Source organism: Pristiophorus japonicus, chromosome 11 (genome assembly GCF_044704955.1).
Source record: "Pristiophorus japonicus isolate sPriJap1 chromosome 11, sPriJap1.hap1, whole genome shotgun sequence".
NCBI classification, from domain to species: Eukaryota; Metazoa; Chordata; class Chondrichthyes; family Pristiophoridae; genus Pristiophorus; species Pristiophorus japonicus.
The window spans coordinates 15,325,685-15,348,564 of NC_091987.1; the positions used below are offsets into that span (position 1 = coordinate 15,325,685).

At 49.2% G+C, this 22,880-nt stretch overlaps 1 protein-coding gene across 1 annotated transcript in view; it reads right to left on the bottom strand.

The window, feature by feature from the left end:
- The window catches only part of LOC139275506 (lysozyme C-1-like), a 37,500-nt gene extending 24,370 nt beyond the window's left edge, over positions 1-13,130 (bottom strand). The window contains exons 1-2 of the mRNA XM_070892676.1: positions 13,001-13,130; positions 11,583-11,774 (exon numbers count right to left, since the gene is read on the bottom strand). Coding sequence (XP_070748777.1) covers positions 11,583-11,774; positions 13,001-13,130 — 322 coding nt within the window. The remainder of the gene's footprint in view (positions 1-11,582; positions 11,775-13,000) is intronic.
- Positions 13,131-22,880: the final 9,750 nt, after the last annotated feature.

The following is a 22,880-nucleotide window of genomic DNA, read 5'->3' on the forward strand; positions in this document are numbered from 1 at the left end:
GTCGAAGATCAACAATGATCTTATTGAATGGTGGAGCAGGCTCGAGGGGCCGTATGGCCGACTCCTGGTCCTAATTCTTATGATCTTATGTTCTTATCTGTAAAGCCACCCTTTAATATGTCTAATCTACTTCTCCCAAACTAGTTTAGAACATAACACCAGACATCGTCTTGAGATAACTGCCCTGGAGATTCTGCTTTTTAATTTAATAACAAATTCTGCCATCTCTCTTTTCAAGCCTAACCTTCTTACGGTTGGTTCCAGCATTAATCAGGACTTAAAGATGATCAGTTTGCTCACTCTTGCTTTCCAGAAACTTCTCCACCGTTCTGTTGTCACCTCCATCCTTCATTTATGTCGTTGTCACCGCCCCCCACCACAGTGCCCCCTGTGGCACACCATTGTAACTATACATTAAATGTACCTGGACAATACATAACACCAAGCAAAAGGAGAGATGAGGCGGGTTTGATTAGTCCAATGCTCTCTTCTAACCAACTTACTATCCTTCAGCCTGCATAGACTTTAGTTCACCTGAAATACTGCTGGCTGCATCACATTCTGCATTGTGCTTGCCTATCATCTCTTACTGGCCTACAGGGGCTCCCAGTCTCCCAGTGTATCAAATCTCTCCGTGGCCTCACCACTCTCTATTTCCGCAAACTCCTCCAGCCCTACAAACACCCTTAACTCTCTGTCCTCTGACTCCAGCCTTCTGTGCATTCCCTATACCCCACCAATGGCAGCCATGCCTTCCGCTGCCTCCACTCCGTGCTCTGGAATTCCCTCCCCACATCTTCACCTCCATCTCTCCTTTAAGGCCCTTCAAACCCGCCTCATCTCTCCTTTTGCTCGGTGTCTGTTTATCCAAATGCATTTGTTAAGTGCCGTGGAATATTGTTTCTATATTAAAGACACTGCGAGTTATTGTAGCCAAAGGGTGAAAACAGGCGCTAAATAGATGCAGTGCTAATAAGACAGGTCAGTTTGAAGGTCTGGATTTACAATTTTGGCCCCAGTTGCTGATTACCATAATGTGAACTTGCCCGGAGGTGCTAAACCGACACCTGCAGGTTTAACCCTCAGGGCTGATTAGACGCAGTTTCCGTGGGGCAGTAAATGTGGGCTCCTGGCACCCACTTCCACTGAAGGTGTGGGGTGCTCTGGCTCACACACTGCAGCACGTTGCAGGATGGCTCAGGGACTGAGGGAGAGGGCACACAGGGTCTTGGACACAGCACTGGAGGTCCTGGTGGAGGAGGCCCAGAGGAGGAGGAGTGTCCTGTGCCCGCAGGGGCAAGGACCCTACTTTGCCCTCCTGTCCCTCTCTCCTGCAGCTCTGCCCGGCCTCATGTCCTCCTCCCATTCCTCGTCCAGACCAAGGGGGCCCCCTAGCATGATGCCCATGACCAAGCACTCCCTTCCTCCTGGTGACTCCTACAATGTGTCCAATAAGGTAAAGTCCTCAGAGAATTTCTGGAATAAACGTTACTCCAGTGTCGGTGAAGTCTTGACAAATTGTCCCAAAAAGTCTTCTGATGTGTTTCAGAGGTTCTCTTTACAGCTCCAGCAGCATTGTCCATGAAATGGTGAGTATCCCTTTAAGTGGTAAGTATCCCTTTAAGTTGTGCTAGAAATTATCATCATCATCAACATCATCATAAGCAGTCCCTCGGAATCGAGGAAGACTTGCTTCCACTCTTAAAATGAGTCCAATACGAGAACCACAGTCCCTGTCATAGGTGGGACAGACAGTGGTTGAAGGAAAGGGTGGGTGGAACAGGTTTGTCGCACGCTCCTTCCGCTGCCTGCACTTGATTTCTGCATGCTCTCGGCGACGAGACTCGAGGTGCTCAGCGCCCTCCCGGATGCTCTTCTTCCACTTAGGACGACCTTTGGCCAGGGACTCCCAGGTGTCAGTGGGGATGTTGAACTTTTTCAGGGAGGCTTTGAGGGTGCCCTTGTAACATTTCCTCTGCCCACCTTTGGTTCGTTTGCTGTGAAGGAGCTCCGCATAGAGCACTTGTGTTGGGAGTCTCATGTCTGGCATGCGAACGATGTGGCCTGCCCAGCGGAGTTGATCAAGTGTGGTCAGTGCTTCAATGCCGTGTTTGCTCCCAAACAGCTGGTCGCTGTTAGGAGAGAGCATTAGTTGAAGCACTAGCCAGCAAAATGTGTGCAGCCTGTTTAATGAGCACTAGCAGGCATTTTAAGCGGCAATCAGATGTTTAACAAGCCTCCGGGGGGCCGTTCCTAGCGCTGGCTTCAACTCATTCACCAAGGTGGCATCTTGCGCTAAACGTGGGTTAATCTGCTGTTTCAACTTAAGACCCCAACTTGGCCATTTCATTAGCACCTAAAGTATTCAGCAAAAATCGCCCCCATGATATAAACACAAGTTGTTGTTGTTGTTAATGTGCCTTATCATCAACACTAGATCAATGGGGCCCTCATTCAGGGACTATCGAATCCTTTAGTGTCACATAACTACCACTATTCTTTCCTGTAGCCTATCACTTCCTCCCCTCACGTAGCCGCTTGCTCCATGGGGCACTGGAGGACCTTGTGACACCTTGTCAGCGTATTCACTTGTCCCGTCACACTGCTACCACTGAGCCATTGCTGACACCTATGGTGCTGGGTTGGGAACCCGAGAGTAGATCATTTAACCCTACCCCCTTCAAAGAGATGTGTTCTGTGCATAACCTGAACCTATAATCCCAGGCCTTTCTAATTCTGCAAGAAGTAACCTCATGTGTGAGCAACTGCCTGAGAAATGCCTCCAGTATAGACATGCAAAGCCTCTCGCCCCCAGACAGCAAAGCCCCTCTGGAAGTGAATGGGGACAGTCAATAATTAAACCCTACCCCTTCAAAGAGATGTGCTTTGTGTACCCAGTGAATCACCACCTGGGTCTTACTATCTCAGCCAGCATACAGTTTATACATGAACACTTAACTGATTGATTTTAATATCGCATCGTATTTTTCTTTGTAGAATTTATCAATAACAAACTTGCAGATAGAATTCTGCATTCGAAAAGGGTGGTGAAAATCCAAAGAAGGATTAGCAAGTATGTTAAACCTAGCTTACATTTTTCCCTCTAAGTTTATGTTCGAATAGCATAAAGTAATGGAGCCATGTATATTGGTTCTGCACACACTGCAGCCTTCTCTAAAAACTGTCTATAAGAGCTCAGCTGCAATGCACTAGAACAATTAGCCACCTTTCTCCATTGAACATCCACCAAATATTGTTGGAGAGAAGCCGAGCTAGATTGGATCATTCACTGTTCAATGCCTTAAGGTCTAACTGTGACCCCATGGCTTGCCATGCTTGCTTTCAGTTCTTATCCCGGTTCTTGATAGCTCTACTTCTTACAGTGAGCAATTAATTCATGTCAGGCTTGGGTTGAGAAGTGGCAAGTAACATGCGGGGCCACACAAGTGCCTGTCAGTGATTATCTCCAACAATACAGAGTCTAGCCACCTTCCCATGACATTTAACGGGATTACCATCCCCCACTATCAACATCCTGGGGGTCACCATTGACAAAAAACGTAACTGGACCATCCACATAAATACTGTGGCTACAAGAGCAGGTCAGAGGCTGGGTATTCTGTGGCGAGTGTCTCACCACCTGTCTGCCCAAAGCCGTTCCACCATCTACAAGGCACAAGTCAGAAGTGTGATGGAATACTCTCCACTTGCCTGGATAAGCGCAGCTCCAACAACACTCAAGCAGCTCGACATCATCCAGGACAAAGCAGCCCGCTTGATCTGCATCCCATCCACCACCTTAAACATTCACTCCCTCCACCACCGGCGCACCGTGGCTGCAGTGTGCACCATCGACAAGATGCACTGCAGCAACTCGCCAAGGCTTCTTCGGCAGCACCTCCCAAACACGCGACATCTCCACCTAGAAGGACAAGGGCAGCAGGTGTATGGGAACACCATCACCTCCAAGTTCCCCTCTAAGTCACACACCATCCTGACTTGCAAATATATCGGCCGTTCCTTCATCGTCTCTGGGTCAAAATCCAGGAACTCCCTCCCTAAGCAGTGACAGGATCGGTCCAAGTCAGCATGGATTTATGAAAGGGAAATCATGCTTGACAAATCTTCTGGAATTTTTTGAGGATGTAACTAGTAGAGTGGACAAGACAGAACCAGTGGATGTGGTGTATTTGGACTTTCAGAAAGCTTTTGACAAGGTCCCACACAAGAGGTTGGTGTGCAAAATTAAAGCACATGGTATTGGGGGTAATATACTGACGTGGATAGACAACTGGTTGGCAGATAGGAAGCAGAGAGTCGGGATAAACGGGTCCTTTTCAGAATGGCAGGCAGTGACTAGTGGGGTGCTGCAGGGCTCAGTGCTGGGACCCCAGCTATTTACAATATACATCAATGATTCAGATGAAGTAATTGAGTGTAATATCTCCAAGTTTGCAGATGACACTAAGCTGGGTGGCGGTGTGAGCTGTGAGGAAGATGCTAAGAGGCTGCAGGGTGACTTGGACAGGTTAGGTGAGTGGGCAAATACATGGCAGATGCAGTATAATGTGGATAAATGTGAGGTTATCCACTTTGGTGGCAAAAACACGAAGGCAGAATATTATCTGAATGGCGGCAGATTAGGAAAAGGGGAGGTGCAACGAGACCTGGGTGTCATGGTCCATCAGTCATTGAAAGTTGGCATGCAGGTGCAGCAGGTGGTGAAGAAGGCAAATGGCATGTTGCCCTTCATAGCTAGGGGATTTGAGTCTCGGAGCAGAGAGGCCTTACTGCAGTTCTACAGGGCCTTGGTGAGGCCTCACCTGGAATATTATGTTCAGCTTTGGTCTCCCAATCTGAGTAAGGATGTTCTTGCTATTGAGGGAGTGCAGCGAAGGTTCACCAGACTGATTCCCGGGATGACAGGACTGACTTATGAGGAGAGGCTGGGTCAACTGGGCCTTTATTCACTGGAGTTTAGAAGAATGAGAGGGGATCTCATAGAAACATATAAAATTCTGACGGGACTGGACAGGATAGATGCAGGAAGAATGTTCTCGATGTTGAGGAAGTCCAGAACCAGGGGTCACAGTCTGAGGATAAGGGGTAAGCCATTTAAGACCGAGATGAGGAGAAACTTCTTCACTCAGAGTTATGAACCTGTGGAATTCCCTACCGCAGAGAGTTGTTGAGGCCAGTTCGTTAGATATATTCAAGAGGGAGTTAGATATGGCCCTTATGGCTAAAGGGATCAAGGGGTATGGAGAGAAAGCAGGAAAGGGGTACTGAGGTGAATGATCAGCCATGATCTTATTGAATGGTGGTGCAGGCTCGAGGGGCCAAATGGCCTACTACTGCATCTATTTTCTATGTTTCTACATTTTCTAACAGCACTGTGGGAGTGTCTTCACAACAAGGACTGCAGCAATTCAAGAAGGCGGCTCACCACCACCTTTCTGAGAGTAATTAGGGATGGACAATAAATGCTGGCCTTGCCATGCATATGCTCACACCCCCAGAATGCAGAATAAAAAGACACATTGCACAGTTTTCAACCATGTGACGGATCACACACACACACACACATACACTAATACATACAAATACACTTGCTGCTACACTCACTCAGCATCATCACTCTTCCTCTTCCAGGACAAGGTAGCACATAACAGACACCAGCAGGCTTGATGAATGCAAGGCCATTAACACCTTGTTGGCACTGCGGGGGTGATCATCATTTCCATTCATGCCGATTCAAAGAGTACATTTGCAAAGGCTGTGGAACAATGGGACACCTCCAACGAATGTGCAGGCAAGCTGCAAAGCCTGTTAAACCTGCAAATCACCATGTTGCAGAGGAGGACAAATCCATGGAGGATCACGATGAACCAGAGCCTCGGATCGAAGAGGCAGAGGTACATGGGGTGCACACATTCACCACGAATTGTTCCCCAATAATATTGAATGTTGAACTAAATGGACTCCCGATGTCAATGGAGCTGGACACGGGCGCAAGTCAGTCCATCATGGACAAAAAGACTTTCGAAAGGTTGTGATGCAACAAGGCCTCATGGCCAGTCTTAACTCCAGTTTGCACGAAACTAAGAACGAACACAAAATAACTGATTCCTGTAATTGGCAGTGCTACCGGAAGGAGCTGGCTGGGAAAGATACGCTGGAACTGGGACGACATCGGACGCTATCGCCCGCTGACGACACTTCGTGTGCCCAGGTCTTAAACAAATTTCCTTCGCTGTTTGAACCAGGCATCAGGAAATTCCAAGGAGCAAAAGTGTAGATCCTCCTAATACCGGTGGTGCGACCCATCCATCACAAGGCGAGAGCAGTATCGTACATGATGAGAGAAAAGCTAGAGATCGAGCTAGACCGGCTACAAAGAAAGGGCATCATTTCACCGATCGAGTTCAGCGAGTGGGCCAGTCCTATTGTCCCAGTCCTCAAGGGAGACGGCACCGTCAGAATCTGTGGCGATTACAAAGTAACTACCCACTACCAAAGGCCGACGACCTCTTTGCAATGCTGGCGGGAAGAAAGACGTTCACGAAGCTAGATCTGACTTCAGCCTACATGACGCAGGAACTGGAGGAATCACCGAATGCCCTCACCTGCATCAACACGCACAAAGGTCTTTTTGTTTATAACAGATGCTCGTTTGGAATCCGATCAGTGGCGGCGATATTCCAGAGAAACATGGAAAGCTTACTGAAGTCGGTCCCGCACACCGTGGTCTTCCAGGATGACATTTTAGTCACAGGTCGGAACACAGTCGAACACCTACAGAACCTGGAGAAGGTTCTTAGTTGATTCAACCACGTGGGGCTCAGGTTAAAACACCCGAAGTGCATTTTCCAGGCACCTGAAGTGGAGTTCTTGGGAAGGAGGATTGCGGCGGACGGCATTAGGCCCACCAACGCGAAGATGGAGGCCATCGAGAACGCACCGAGGCCACAGAACGTGATGGAGCTGCGGTCGTTTCTGGGACTCTTGAACTACTTTGGTAACTTCTTACCGGGTCTCAGCACACTGCTAGAACCACTACATGTCTTACTATGAAAGGGGGATGAATGGGTTTGGGGCAAAAGCCAAGAAAAAGCCTTTGTAAAAGTGAAAAAATTGTTATGCTCAAACAAATTGCTTGTGTTGTATGATCCATGTAAGCGTTTGGTACTAGCATGTGATGCGTCGTCATATGGCGTCGGTTGTGTATTGCAACAAGCTAATGATTTTGGCAAACTGCAACTGGTTGCATATGCATCCAGGCATCTGTCTAAGGCTGAGAGAGTCTGCAGCATGATTGAAAAAGAAGAGTTAGCATGTGTCTATGAGGTAAAGAAAATGCAGCAATACCTGTTTGGGCTAAAATCCAAATTGGAAACTGACCATAAGCCACTTATATCCCGTTTAAACCAGCATCAATGGTCAGGCAGAGAGTAGTGCAAACCATCAAGCACGGCTTGAAGAGGGTAACTGAAGGCTCACTGCAGACTCGCCTATCCCGAGTCCTGCTCAGTTACCGCACGAGACCCCACTCACTTACTGGGATCCCACCTGCTGAACTGCTCATGAAAAGAGCACTTAAGACAAGGCTCTCATTAGTTCATCCTGATCTACATGAACAGGTAGCGAGCAGGCGGTTTCAACAAAGTGCAAATTATGATAGAGCATATGTGTCACGCGAGATTGAAATCAATGATCCTGTATTTGTATTAAATTATGGACAAGGTCCCAAGTGGCTTCCCGGCACTGTCGTGGCCAAAGAGGGGAGCAGGGTGTTTCAGGTCAAACTTTCAAATGGACTCATTCACCGGAAACACTTGGACCAAATCAAACTCAGATTCATGGACTATCCTGAGCAACCCACCTTGGGCCCTACCTTTTTTGATCCCTCAACATACACACCAGTGGCAACCGACACCACGGTTGACCACGAAGCAGAACCCATCATCCACAGCAGCCCTGCAGGGCCCAACACACCAGGCAGCCCAGCAAGGCCAGCTGCACAGCAGCCCAGCGAGGGCCCAACAAATGATTCAACAACACCAGCTTTCACACTGAGACGATCAACCAGGGCAAGAAGGGCCGCAAATCGGGGACGAAAGTGCAGACCCATCCACCACAAGGCACGGGCGGTACCGTATATGATGCGTGAGAAAGTGGAAATTGAGCTGGACAGGCTGCAGCGAGAAGGCATCATCACGCCGGTGGAATTCAACAAGTGGACCAGTTTGATTGTCCCGGTAATTAAAGGTGACGGCACGGTCAGAATTTGTGGGGACTATAAAGTAGCGATTAACCGTTTTTCGCTACAGGAGCAGTACCCAAGGCAGATGATCTACTTGTGACCCTGGCAGGAGGGAAGATGTTCACCAAGTTGGACCTGATCTCGGTCTACATGACGCAGGAGCTGGAGGAATCTACGAAAGGCCTCACCTGCATCAACACGCACAAAGGTCTGTTCAGCCCCTCGAGCCTGCTCCATTATTCAATGAGATCATGGCTGACCTGCGACCTAACTCCATATCCTTTGGCCCATATCCATTAATACCTTTGGTTAACAATCTCCGATGTAAAATTAACAATTGATCTAGCATCAATTGTCGTTTGCGGAAGAGAGTTCTGAAAGTCTCTAAGAGGGCTGGATTTTCGGCTTTTGAGATTGCGGAGCGGTAATGGCGGTGGGGCAGTCCTGATACCGCCTGAAAAAAGTTTGCGCCCTCGTCTGCAAAATTCGGCAAAAAATCTCTTTCCATGATCAGGGGTGCAAAATCAAGCATTACACAAGGACCCCAGCTGAAAATCGTGGCGTTAAAAAAAGTTTTGTTGATTTAAGGAACTTTATTGTTGCTCAATGCCCTGCAACATAACGTTGTATATTGTTTGGTTTTTTTTTGGTGGGTTTTTGTTACTTTGTTGCAGTAAAATTTATGATTCATCCTTTGCCATTGGTGTCTTGTGCATCATTTCAACGTTCACCGGAGATGTGTCTTTATGGGGGCACATAGTGTGTCCAGTATTAGCTCCATCCCTCAGTTTTCTCCATTACGAGCTGGCTGCATCTCCTCGCTGCCTCCCCCGTGGATGGGGTGGCTATCCAATGGGGGCTTTGCCAGGCTCCTCTGCGTCATCCTCCTCCTCCTGAGGTGGGCCTGCAATCCCCACTGGCAATGCCTGGCCCCTCACGGTGGCCAAGTTGTGCAACATGTAGCACACCACAATGAATTTGGATACCTATTAAGGGGAGTATTGAAGGCCGCCTCCAGAGCAGTCCATGCCATCAGTCTGTCTGTAGAAAATGGCATATCTCTGTTAGCACTTCCTTTCGAGGGCGCAGCCTTGTCACACACTGATCCTCAGGAAGCTGGAGGTATAAGCGTTGATGCCTGTAAAACCCATAGGGGGTCAAGCCTCCTCCCTAGACGTCTTCGGCCTCTCCTCAGCTGTGGGCCGACATGGCTAAAAGCCCTTCTTCTAGCTTCACGTCGCCTGGCTGTAGCATGCAGCATGATGTGCTGTTGAACTAGTATTGCCCCCATTAAATTCTCTCACTGAAATTGTAAGGGCTGTAATGGCAAATAAAAGTGCTGTTTGTATGTCGGAGCTTCACATAGCATGCTGTGCACAACCGTTGCAGTCAATGTGACCTGCGATATAGGGGCTTCACCCCTCCATTTAAATACGCCGCCAATACGGCCTGCTGCACCCTGGGAACGCCTGGTTTTTCAGACGTTTCCTGGGGCGGGTGTTAAATGAGGTGTTTGGACCGAATTTTGCATCCGGGGCAGTAGCAGAGCATTGCACGAAGATTGACATCATGATCTCAGTGAAACGAGAGGGCGAGGCACTAAGTTTTTATGCCGCCATAAATGCCAGTTGGGCGGTAAAATCTGTACGCCCGCCATTACACGAAAAACCATTTACCGCCTCTTCAGGGCGCTAACTCAGGCACAAGCAACCCAAACATCCAGCCCTCTGTGTGTAGAAATGTTTCCTAATTTTTAGACTGCTCCCTGGTCCTAGACTCCCCAACCAGCAGAAATCGTTTCTCTCTATCTACCCTATCTGTTTCCCTTCATATCTTGAAAACTTCAAGCAGATCACCCTTCTACCTTCTAAATTCAAGGGAATACAACATTAATTTGTATAATCTCGTAATTTAACCTTAGAGTCCGGGTATCATTCTGGTAAACCTAGGCTGCAATCCCTCCGAAGACAATGGCCCAGAAATTCCTCTGGGGGTCATCCCACGGGCAATTGCCTCCTCGCTGGATATTTTTTACGAAAGTACCTGGTGGTCTCGGCGGCACCCTGATTTCCAATGGGGAGGCCTTCTCCTCCCGTACTGCAATGTGTGCTCCCGTGCAGAGTGTTGTGTCTTTAGGTGCTCTAATAATGACTCCATGAGGCAACGTGTTGTACTTGAACTGTCGAGACCTTAGTCCTTTATTGATAACTCCAGAGTGAGGATCACACCTGGTGGCCTGCCTTTTATACTAGGCCTGGCACACCTGTACAGGTAACCTACAAGTCTCCCACTGCGGTGCCCTCTGGTGGCACACCTTGTAATAGTACAAACAGTAACCATGTAGGATACATGACACAGAGGGTCCCAACGCAGAAGATGCAGTTACGTGAGACTGCTAGGCCAATCAGGTTCCCATTAATAGCACTGAGACTCGCGTAACTACAATTTTTCAGTGCTATTAATGGGAACAAAACCAAACACACAAAATAATAAAAAATAAAAAACAGACCACACATATTTAAAAGTAATTGAAATTAAAATTATTATGTCTTATAAAAATAAAATATTTTCCCAATTTTTAAAAAAGTTTTTTTAATTATGGTTAAAAATAAACTTACCATAGTGGGGAATGTTTTTAACAATAAACTATGTATTTATAATTTTATTTTACAATTGTTTTGTGTGTTTTAAAACACTTGTGCCTGTAAAAGTAGGCTATGCGCCTGCTTTTTCAGCTGCAAGATTTTTGAGGACATTTGCTGGGCAAGCTATGGGTAAATAGCCCGCACAGATGACCTCGCTCCCGATCTGGCTACGATCTGTCAAGCTCCACAGATCGGAAAGTCCGGTTGACAGGGCATGCGCATTGCGCGCAGAAAACCGGCTTTTCCGATGCCTTCCCGGGTCCGTAGAAACCTCGTACCGGCTGGGGACGTCGGAAATTCTGCCCCAATATATCCTTTCTAAGAGGTGTTATGGCCTGAGAACAACTAATACAAGGACTAGGAAAGAATGGAAACTGAGTCGAAATTACGAATTAACGGACAGGCAAAGATCAGCTAGACCATCAAGCCTGTCAAGATGGCCAGAGTATCATAATTAAATTTGCCCTCCCTCCTTCCACCACCTCCCCCACCCCCATTTAAACTCCTCAGAGAGGCAAAAACACAGAGAAAAATAAACAGGACCAATAAGGGGAAGAAATACTCTGGGGAAATCAGCACCGCCCCCCCCCCTCCCCATCCCACTCCACCTCATACAATCGAAAACAGTCGAGGCGATCACGGAGAGAGTTTTAACAATGTGTTGAATCACTTACCATCACAGCTCTTCCCACACACATTCTTTGAATTCTTTGAGTTCTTTAAGTTCTCAGTCCGTCCATCGTCACACCACCTGATGCTGCTGATCTGGAAGAGCCCATAGTCCGATGACACGGTCCTCCCATCTCTCCTGTTGCGTCCAACCACCCTTGTGTTGTAACTGCTTTCATGTTGAACCAAACACATCCCTAAAACAAAGGCAAAATTGCATCCGTGTGTTAGACATTTCCTCTGATGTCCTCTCCTCCCCCAGCCCCTTCCCAATGCCCACCACCCTGCCCAGCACATGCCCCTAGTCAGTCTCGGTTGGTTCCATTTATAATTACAATTGCTCTTTTTTTAACCTGAGAAATTTAAATGATGGGGCAGGGCTGGGTTGAAAAAAATCCTTTCCACTGTAAAGGAAACCCAAAGTTGCATGGAACTTGCATTTTGTGGGAGTTCCTGCAAACCATGTCACACGCCCAGAACTGGAGGTGTCCAGCTCACAGTGACCAAGCTTGGGAAACAATTGGAATTCCCCAGTACAAACCTACGACAACAACAACTTGTATTTATATAGCGCCTTTAACTTAGTGAAACTTCCCAAGGCGCTTCACAGGAGTGTTTGAGATTTTTCTTTTAATTGACACTGAGCCGCATAAGGAGATTAGGGCAGGTGACCAAAAGCTTGGTCAAAGAGGTAGGTTTTAAGGAGCGCCTTGAAAGAGGAAAGAGAGGGAGAGAGATGGAGAGGTTTAGGGAGGGAGTTCCAGAGCTTGGGGCCTAAGTAACAGAAGGCATGGCCACCAATGGTTGAGCGATTATAATCAAGGATGCTCAAGAGGGCAGAATTAGAGGAGCGCAGTCATCTCCGAAGTTATGGGGCTGGAGGAGATTACAGATAGGGAGGGGGCGAGGCCATGGGGGGATTTGAAAACAAGGATGATAATTTTGAAATCGAGGTGTTGCTTAACCGGGAGGTCAGCGAGCACAGGGGGTGATGGGTGAGCAGGACTTGGTGCGAGTTAGGACACGGGCAGTTGAGTTTTGGATCATCTCTAGTTTACGTAGGGTAGAATGTGGGAGGCCAGCCAGGAGAGTGTTGGAATAATCAAGTCCAGAGGTAACAAATGCATGGATGAGGGCTTCAGCAGCGGATGAGCTGAGGTACGGCTGGAGACGGGCGATGTTACGGAGGTGGAAACAGGCGGTCTTAGTTATGCTGGGGATATTGGTCGGAAACTAGGGCCACCTGGTCAGTGTGTCTCAGCTCATAAGCTTAACAAATAAAACCACCGAGAGAATCTACAAATGGTGCATTTCACACTGAATATAATGGAAAGGAATCAGTACAAAAGGCCAGCAAGGTTAGAGTCTGGTGAGGTGAGGACATTCAGCTACAATCTACTAGTGCAGAGAAGATGAAACTCACAGTTTGCCAGACTGTAGCCACGATATCCGTCCAATCCACTGTCACGTATGACACGGGCGAGCTCGCATTTCTCATAGACATAAGGACTTGCGACTGCCAGCAGGGCACTGAGAATGAAAAAGGACTTCATTCTGTTGGTCACGGCACAAGATGCAGTCTTTATACTGGAAATAGGTCTTTGGCTTCTCTCTTTTGCAATTGGGTCAGAAATCTGGGCCCCATCAGCCAGCCACCTCCCCGCCCCTCCCCTCAAATCCCTGTCTTTACCACACGCAGAAAACAACCTTACAGAAACGCAACTGATTTCTGACTGGTCCCTGGATTTTGGCTCTGATTCGTCAAAAACTAGAGATTTCCAGGAATTTTTATTTTCACTTCCTGTCCGGTCAGGGAGATCTCCCATCCTACTTTCTCTGAAAATGACTGCTTAGTTATCAGAAGATAACGAAGACCCATTTGGCCCATGGAATCTCAAACCTCTAATTCCCCCAACACTCACTTCCAACTGCATGAAGAAGGCCAGTGTTTCTCTACTGGGCAGTTTGGCAACAACAACAATTTGCATTAATTTGGAGCCTTTAACTTAGTAAAACATCACAAGGCACTTCACAATAATTGACAAAGCATGACACATTGGGACAGGTGACCAAAAGCTTGGTCAAAGAATTAAGTTTTTAAAGAGCATTTTAAAGGAGAGGAGAGAGTTGGAGAGGAGGAGAGGTTTCGCGAGGGAATTGCAGGACTTAGGACCTAGGCGGCTCAAAGCACGTCCGCCAATGGTGAGGTAAAGGTAGTTGGCTAGAACAATTGCACAAGAGGCCAGAATTGGAGGAACACAGAGTTATTGGAGGGATGCAGGGCTGGAGGAGATTACAGAGATAGGGAAGGGTGAGGCCATGAAGAGAGTTGAGGAGAATTTGCTGAGAATTTTAAAATCAAGGCATTGGTGGACCAGAAGCCAGTGTAGGCAATTGTGGAAGGTGCAGTCTTTAGGTGGGTCTGCTCCAATATACTAGGGGCTATTTCCCCAAAAAATTGGTGATGTTCCAGCCTTAGTGATGTGTCAGCCTTCATGATTGCTGGAACATGGCCCATTTTTTGGATCGCGACTTTTGGCTCTGCGATAGCCAAGCGATGTGAAATGGGCCCAGCGATAGCCCAGCGATGTGAAATGGGCCCAGCGATAGCCCAACGATGTGAAATAGGCTCAGCGATAGCCAAGCGATGTGAAATGGGCCCAGCGATAGCCCAGCGATGTGAAATGGGCCCAGCGATAGCCCAGCGATGTGAAATGGGCCCAGCGATAGCCCAGCGATGTGAAATGGGCCCAGCGATAGCCCAACGATGTGAAATGGGCCCAGCGATAGCCCAACGATGTGAAGTGGGCCCAGCGATAGCCCAGCGATGTGAAGTGGGCCCAGTCATAGCCCAGCGATGTGAAATGGGCCCAGCGATAGCCCAGCGATGTGAAATGGGCCCAGCGATAGCCCAGCGATGTGAAATGGGCCCAGCGATAGCCCAGCGATGTGAAGTGGGCCCAGCGATAGCCCAACGATGTGAAATGGGCCCAGCGATAGCCCAGCGATGTGAAATGGGCCCAGCGATAGCCCAGCGATGTGAAATGGGCCCAGCGATAGCCCAACGATGTGAAATGGGCCCAGCAATAGCCCAGCGATGTGAAATGGGCCCAGCGATAGCCCAACGATGTGAAGTGGGCCCAGCGATAGCCCAGCGATGTGAAGTGGGCCCAGTCATAGCCCAGCGATGTGAAATGGGCCCAGCGATAGCCCAGCGATGTGAAGTGGGCCCAGCGATAGCCCAACGATGTGAAGTGGGCCCAGCGATAGCCCAACGATGTGAAGTGGGCCCAGCGATAGCCCAGCGATGTGAAATGGGCCCAGCGATAGCCCAACGATGTGAAGTGGGCCCAGCGATAGCCCAGCGATGTGAAATGGGCCCAGCGATAGCCCAACGATGTGAAGTGGGCCCAGCGATAGCCCAACGATGTGGAATGGGCCCAGCGATAGCCAAGCGATGTGAAATGGGCCCAGCGATAGCCCAGCGATGTGGAATGGGCCCAGCGATAGCCCAACGATGTGAAGTGGGCCCAGCGATAGCCCAGCGATGTGGAATGGGCCCAGCGATAGCCCAACGATGTGAAGTGGGCCCAGCGATAGCCCAGCGATGTGGAATGGGCCCAGCGATAGCCCAACGATGTGAAATGGGCCCAGCGATAGCCCAACGATGTGAAATGGGCCCAGCGATAGCCCAACGATGTGAAATGGGCCCAGCGATAGCCCAACGATGTGAAATGGGCCCAGCGATAGCCCAACGATGTGAAATGGGCTGAGCAATAGCCAAGCGATGTGAAATGGGCCCAGTGATAGCCCAACGATGTGGAAGGCAAAGCTTCCCCAGCAATGGCCTTCTACGCATGCGTTTTCTTTTGGGTAAACAGGGTTTTTCGTAGTTCTGGAGGTCAGGGGTCATCCACACATGCGCAGAAGGCAAAGGGAGGGGGAGGAGAGAGAGAGAGAGGAGTTAGCGAGGAGAGGAGAGCGGGAAAGAGAAAAAGAAAGAGAGAGAGAGAGAGAGAGAAAGAAAGAGAGAGAAAGGTGTCTGACAGTGATCATAGTTTAAGAGATGTGGAGGGGATGAGGAAGAGGGCCAAACCCTTTTCAGGCGAGGCCAACGAGGCCCTCGTTCAGGAGTTGCACTCCCGGTGGGCCCAATTAACCCGGGATGGACATGGAAAACCCCCACCCCGGGCGTATCGCCAGATATGGGGCAAGATCGCTGACGTCGTCTCCTCGGCGTCCCACGAGGCCAGGGGATCTGACAGGTGCCAGAAGCGCTGAAACAGCCTTGTCGCTTCAGCAAGAGTAAGTAGCATTTTATATTGTGCCCTTTTTAAGTCTCTCTGGCTGCTGTCACTTAAAGTGTGTGGCGTGCTGAGAGATACCACAGATGTCGCCAGCTGAAGCCCGAAAGGAGCAGGGTGCGTAGAAGGATAGTGCCGCAGTAACCTTTACCTCAACGGGCAATGCAGTCCTGATGGTGCTGGTAGGCGGCAGATCCGCCTTGATGAGCTGACATATCTCATCGATGACCTCCTTTAGGAAGCGCAGCCTCCTAAGGCACGTGTTATCAGACAAGTTGAGGTAAGATTACTTTTCCCTGTAAGTTTGTCGGCTGTTCAGTCTCCTCCTCCACCCCCGCATTAGTCTGTGACCTCTTCGATTGGCCCCTTCACTAAACCCTTCACTAAACTCTTCACTTAACTCAACCTCAGGCGCCAGCAATTGAGCAGGTACAAGTAATGGTAGAGCAGCTACAGGCCCCATCACTATCACTATTATCACTATCACTATTGTTATGTATTTAACCCTTGGCAATCTGTATCACGCCACTACCAGAGTGCCTACCTGTTGGAGCCCTTGGGAGCATTGTATATAAGCAGACCAGCCACGCGATACCTGCACTTTGAAGTCTTATTAAAGGAGCTAAGGTCACACTTACTCATTGCTCACAGTACCCAGTTTCATCCTTTATTATGAGCGTATCAATTGGCGACGAGATAATGAACAACCGCGCAAAAATGCAAAAACAGTTGGTATCCTGGAGAAGTTCTCAGAAGGGGATGATTGAGAGGCTTTCATGGAGGGACTTGTCCAATACTTCATGGCCAATGAGCCGGAAGGGGACGAGAACGCTGCCAAATGAAGGGCGATCCTCCTTACTGTCTGTGGGGCAACAACATATGGCCTCGTGAAGAATCTTCTAGCTCCGGTGAAACCAACAACCAAATCCTATGCAGAATTGTGTACGCTGGTCCGGGAGCACCTAAATCCTAAAGAAAGCGTTTTGATGGCGAGGTATCGGTTCTACACATGTCAACGGTCGGAGGGCCAGGAAGTAGCGAGCTACATCGCCGAACTAAGGCGCCTCGCAGGACATTGCGAATTTGATGAATTCCTAGAACAAATGTTGAGAGACATTTTTGTGCTTGGCATTAGACATGAGGTTATCCTTCGCAAACGACTGACTGTTGAAATTGCTAATCTGAGCAAAGCCATAATGATAGCCCAGGCATTTATGTCCACCAGCGACAACACCAAACAAATTTCGCAGCATAAAGAGATTTCGGCCAATACTGTGCATAAAGTAACGTCTTTTTCGAGCAGGAATATACATGACAGAATGTACATGCCGGCTGCTGCACGACCTCAGATGACCCAGAGTCCACCATCAATCGTTAATGCGAGGCAGTTAACACCCAGTTGGTGTTGTGGGGGTGATCATCGGGCCCATCAATGCCGCTTCAAGCACTATGCGTGCAACGACTGTAGAACAATGGGACACCTCCAGCGAATGTGCAGGCGGGCTGCAAACCTTGCAAACCCTGCAAACCACCATGTTGTAGATCGATCCACTGTGGATCAGACTGAATTGGAGACTCGAACCGAGGAGGCAGAAGTGTACGGGATATCCACCAATAATATTGAAAGTTGAACTGAACGGAATTCCAGTATCCATGGAACTGGACACAGGTGCGAGTCAGTCCATAATGAGCAAAAAGGCCTTCGATAGGTTGTGGTGCAACAAGGCACACAGGCCCAAGCTCAGCCCCATTCACACCAAGCTAAGAACTCACACAAAGGAACTGATCCCTGTAATTGGCAGTGCAGAAGTCAAAGTCTCCTATGATGGAGCAGTGCACAAACTCCCACTGTGGATTGTACCAGGGGATGGCCCCACACTGTTTGGCAGAAACTGGCTGGGAAAAATCCGCTGGAACTGGGACGACATCCGAGCGCTTTCGTCTGTCGACGACGCCTCATGTGCCCAGGTTTTGAGCAGATTTCCATTGTTGTTCGAGCCAGGCATTGGAAGCTACTCGGGGACGAAAGTGCAGACCCATCCACCACAAGGCACAGGCGGTACCGTATATGATGCGTGAGAAAGTGGAAATTGAGCTGGACAGACTGCAGCGAGAAGGCATCATCACGCCGGTGGAATTCAACAAGTGGACCAGTTTAATTGTCTCGGTAATTAAAGGTGACGGCACGGTCAGAATTTGTGGGGACTATAAAGTAACGATTAACCGTTTTTCGCTACAGGAGCAGTACCCAAGGCAGATGATCTACTTGCGACCCTGGCAGGAGGAAAGACGTTCACCAAGTTGGACCTGACCTCGGTCTACATGACGCAGGAGCTGGAGGAATCTTCGAAAGGCCACACCTGCATCAACACGCACAAAGGTCTGTTCATCTATAACAGGTGCCCGTTCGCGATTCGGTCGCCCCCGGCAATCTTCCAACGGAACATGGAGAGCCTGCCAAAGTCGGTCTCTCGCACCATGGTTTTCCAGGACGACATACTTGTTACAGGTCGGGACACCATTGAGCACTTGAAGAATCTGGAAGAGGTTCTTAGTCGGTTGGATTGTGTGGGACTCAGGTTGAAACGCTCGAAGTGTATTTTCCTGGCGCCGGAGGTCGAGTTCTTGGGAAGAAGAATCACAGCAGACGGCATCAGACCCACTGACGCCAAGACGGAGGCCATCAAGAACGCGCCGAGACCACAGAACATGATGGAGCTGCGGTCCTCCTTGGGACTCCTCAACTACTTCGGTAATTTCCTACCCGGTTAAGCACCTTGCTAGAAATCTTACTTGTGCTACTGAGCAAGGGAGACAACTGGGTATGGGGGAAATCAAAAGAGGTTGCCTTTGAGAAAGCCAGAAATCTGTTGTGTTCAAACAAACTGCTTGTCCTGTATAACCCATGTAAACGATTAGTGCTAGCTTGCGATGCGTCGTCATATGGGGTCGGGTGTGTGTTACAACAGGCTAACGAATCGGGGATTTTGCAACCAGTCGCTTATGCATTCAGGAGTCTGTCCAAGGCCGAAAGGGCCTGCAGCATGACTGAAAAAGAGGCTCTGGCATGCATTTATAGGGTGAACAAAATGCACCAGTACTTGTTTGGCATCAAGTTTGAGCTTGAAACTGACCACGAGCCGCTCATATCGCTATTCTCTGAGAGCAAAGGGATTAACACCAATGCCTCTGCCCACATCCAAAAATGGGCGCTCACGCTGTCGGCATACAACTATGTAATCCACCACAGACCGGGCACAGAGAACTGCGCTGATGCTCTCAGTCGGCTACCATTGCCCACCACCGGGGTGGAAATGGCACAGCCTGCGGACTTGCTCAAGGTAATGGATGCATTCGAAAACGAAAAGTCAACCGTTATGGCCCATCAGATCAGGACCTGGACCAGCCAGGATCCTTTACTGTCCTTGGTAAAAAAACTGTGTTCTCCATGGGAACTGGTCCAGCATCCCAGCGGAAATGCAGGAGGCGATTAAGCCGTTCCACAGGCGCAAAGACGAAATGCCCTTGCAGGCGGACTGTCTGTTGTGGGGCAATCACGTGGTCTTGCCCAAGAAAGGCAGAGAAACATTCATTTGTGAACTGCACAGCACCCACCCAGGCATTGTAATGATGAAAGCCATAGCCAGATCCCATGTGTGGTGGCCTGGCATTGACTCAGATTTAGAGTCATGCCTGCGCCAGTGCAACACTTGCTCTCAGCTGAGCAATGCACCCAGAGAGGCACCGCTAAGTTTGTGGTCGAGGATCCACGTGGGCTATGCAGGCCCATTTCTAGACAAAATGTTCTTGGTTGTCATGGATGCTTATTCAAAATGGATTGAATGTATAATAATGTCTGTCAGCACGTCCACCGTCACCATTGAAAGCCTACGAGCCATGTTTGCCACACATGACCTGCCTGATGTCCTAGTCAGCGACAATGGCCCGTGTTTCACCAGTGCTAAATTCAAGGAATTCATACCTGCAATGGGATCAAGCACGTCACATCTGCCCCGTTCAAGCCCGCATCCAACGGCCAGGCAATCTGGGCAGTTCAGACCATCAAGCAAAGCTTGAAACATGTGTCGGAAGGCTCCCTGCAGACCCGGCTGTCCCGAGTGCTGCTCAGCTACCGCACCAGACCCCACTCGCTCACTGGGGTTCCCCCAGCTGAGCTGCTCATGAAAAGGGCGCTCAAAACAAGGCTCTCGTTTGTCTACCCTGATCTCCATGATCATGTGGAGGGCAGGCGACATCAACAAAGTGTGTACCATGACCGCGCAAATTTGTCATAGAAACAGAAACATAGAAAATAGGTGCAGGAGTAGGCCATTCTCCCCTTCGAGCCTGCACCACCATTCAATAAGATCATGGCTGAGCATTCCCTCAGTACCCCTTTCCTGCTTTCTCTCCATACCCCTTGATCCCCTTAGCCGTAAGGGCCATATCTAACTCCCTCTTGAATATATCCAATGAACTGGCATCAACAACTCTCTGCGGAAGGGAATTCCACAGGTTAACAACTCTCTGAGTGAAGAAGTTTCTCCTCATCTCAGTCCTAAATGGCCTACCCCTTATCCTAAGACTATGTCCCCTGGTTCTGGACCTCCCCAACATCGGGAACATTCTTCCCGCATCTAACCTGTCCAGTCCCGTCAGAATCTTATACGTTTCTATGAGATCCCCTCTCATCCTTCTAAACTCCAGTGAATAAAGGCCCAGTTGATCCAGTCTCTCCTCATATGACAGTCCAGCCATTCCTGGAATTAGTCTGGTGAACCTTCGCTGCACTCCCTCAATAGCAAGAACATCCTTCCTCAGATTAGGAGACCAAAACTGAACACAATATGCCAGGTGAGGCCTCACGAAGGCCAAGTACACGATATTGAGGACAATGATCCTGTGTTTGTACTCAATTATGGACATGGTCCCAAAAAGAAGGGAGTAGGGTGTTTCAAGTCAAATTGGCTAATGGATAAACGTGCAGAAAACATTTGGACCAAATTAAATTGCGGTTCACCAACAGCTACGAACAACCTGAAGAAGACACCACCAACTTTGACCCTCCAAGTCACACACAAGTGGCAACCGACATCGAAGCCGAACTCACATCCCCAGCAGCCCGGCAAGGCTGGCTTCCCAGCAGCCCAGTGAAGACCTAACCAACTCACCCACACCCGCATTTGTACCGAGACGATCGACAAGGGAGCGAAAAGCCCCAGATTGTCTCACCCTGTAAATAAGTGTACTATTAACTTTACGAGGGAGTGATGTTATGTATTTAACTCTTGGCAACCTGTTTCACGCCACCACCAGAGGTCCACCAGCAGAGGGCCAGCATCCCTTGGGAGCACGGTATATAAGCAGACCACCCACGAGGTACCTGCACTCTGGAGTCTTATTAAAGGAGCTAAAGTCACACTTACTCATTGTTCACAGTACTCAGTTTCATCCTTTATTATGAGCGTATCAACTATCACTATTTTTAAAAATGCCCTTTGTACTAAAATAAAAATAAACTTAAATATAAATATAAATATAAGTATAAAAGTGAGAGGATCTATCAGTAAAACCATCATCATCATAGGCAGTCCCTCGGAATCGAGGAAGACTTGCTTCCACTCTTATCATGAGTTCTTGGGTGACTGAACAGTCCAATACGAGAACCACAGTCTCTGTCACAGGTGGGACAGACAGTGCTTGAAGGGAAGGGTGGGTGAGGAGTCTGGTTTGCCGCACGCTCCTTCCGCTGCCTGCGCTTGATTTCTGCATGCTTTCGGCGACGAGACTCGAGGTGCTCAGCACCTTCCCGGATGCACTTCCTCCTCTTAGGGCGGTCTTTGGCCAGGAACTCCCAGGTGTCGGTGGGGATGTCGCACTTTATCAGGGAGGTTTTGAGGGTGCCCTTGTAACGTTTCCGCTGCCCACCTTTGGCTCGTTGCCGTGGACGAGTTCCGAGTAGAGCGCTTGCTTTGGAAGTCTCGTGTCTGGCATGCGAACTATGTGGCCTGCCCAGCGGAACTGATCAAGTGTGGTCAGTGCTTCAACGCTGGGGATGAGGACGCTAATATTGGTGCGTCTGTCCTCCCAGGGGATTTGTAGGATCTTGCGGAGACATCGCTGGTGGTATTTCTCCGGCGACTTGAGGTGTCTACTGTACATGGTCCACGTCTCTGAGCCATACAGGAGGGCGTGTATTACTATGGCCCTGTAGACCATGAGCTTGATGACAGTTTTGAGGGCCTAGTCTTCAAACACTCTTTTCCTCAGGTGAACGAAGGCTGCACTGGCGCACTGGAGGCGGTGTTGGATCTCGTTGTCAATGTCTGCTCTTGTTGATAGGAGGCTCCCGAGAAAAGGGAAGTGGTCCACGTTGTCCAGGGCCACGCCATGGATCTTGATGTCTGTGGGGGGCAGTGCTGTGCAGCGAAGACAGGCTGGTGGAGGACCTTTGTCTTACTGATGTTTAGCGTAAGGCCCATCTTTCATACGCTTCGGTAAATATGTCGACTATGTCCTGGAGTTCAGCCTCTGTTTGTGCACAGATGCAGGCGTCATCCCCGTACTGTAGCTCGACGACAGAGGTTGGAGTGGTCTTGGACCTGGCCTAGAGACGGCGAAAGTTGAACAACTTCCCACTGGTTCTGTAGTTTAGTTCCACTCCAGCGGGGAGCTTGTCAACTGTGAGGTGGGGCATGGCAGTGAGGAAGATTGAGAAGAGGGTTGGGGCGATGACATAGCCTTGTTTGACCACGGTCCGGACATGGATTAGGTCTGTAATGGATCCGTTGGTAAGGATCACGGCCTGTATGTCGTTGTGGAGCAGGCGGAGGATGGTGACGTACTTTTGGGGCATCCGAAACTGAGGAGGACGCTCCATAAACCCTCGTGGTTGACAGTGTCAAAGGCATTTGTAAGGTCGAAGAAGACCATGTATAAGGGCTAGCGCTGCTCCCTGCATTTTTCCTGCAGCTGTCACGCTGCAAAAATCAGGTCCGT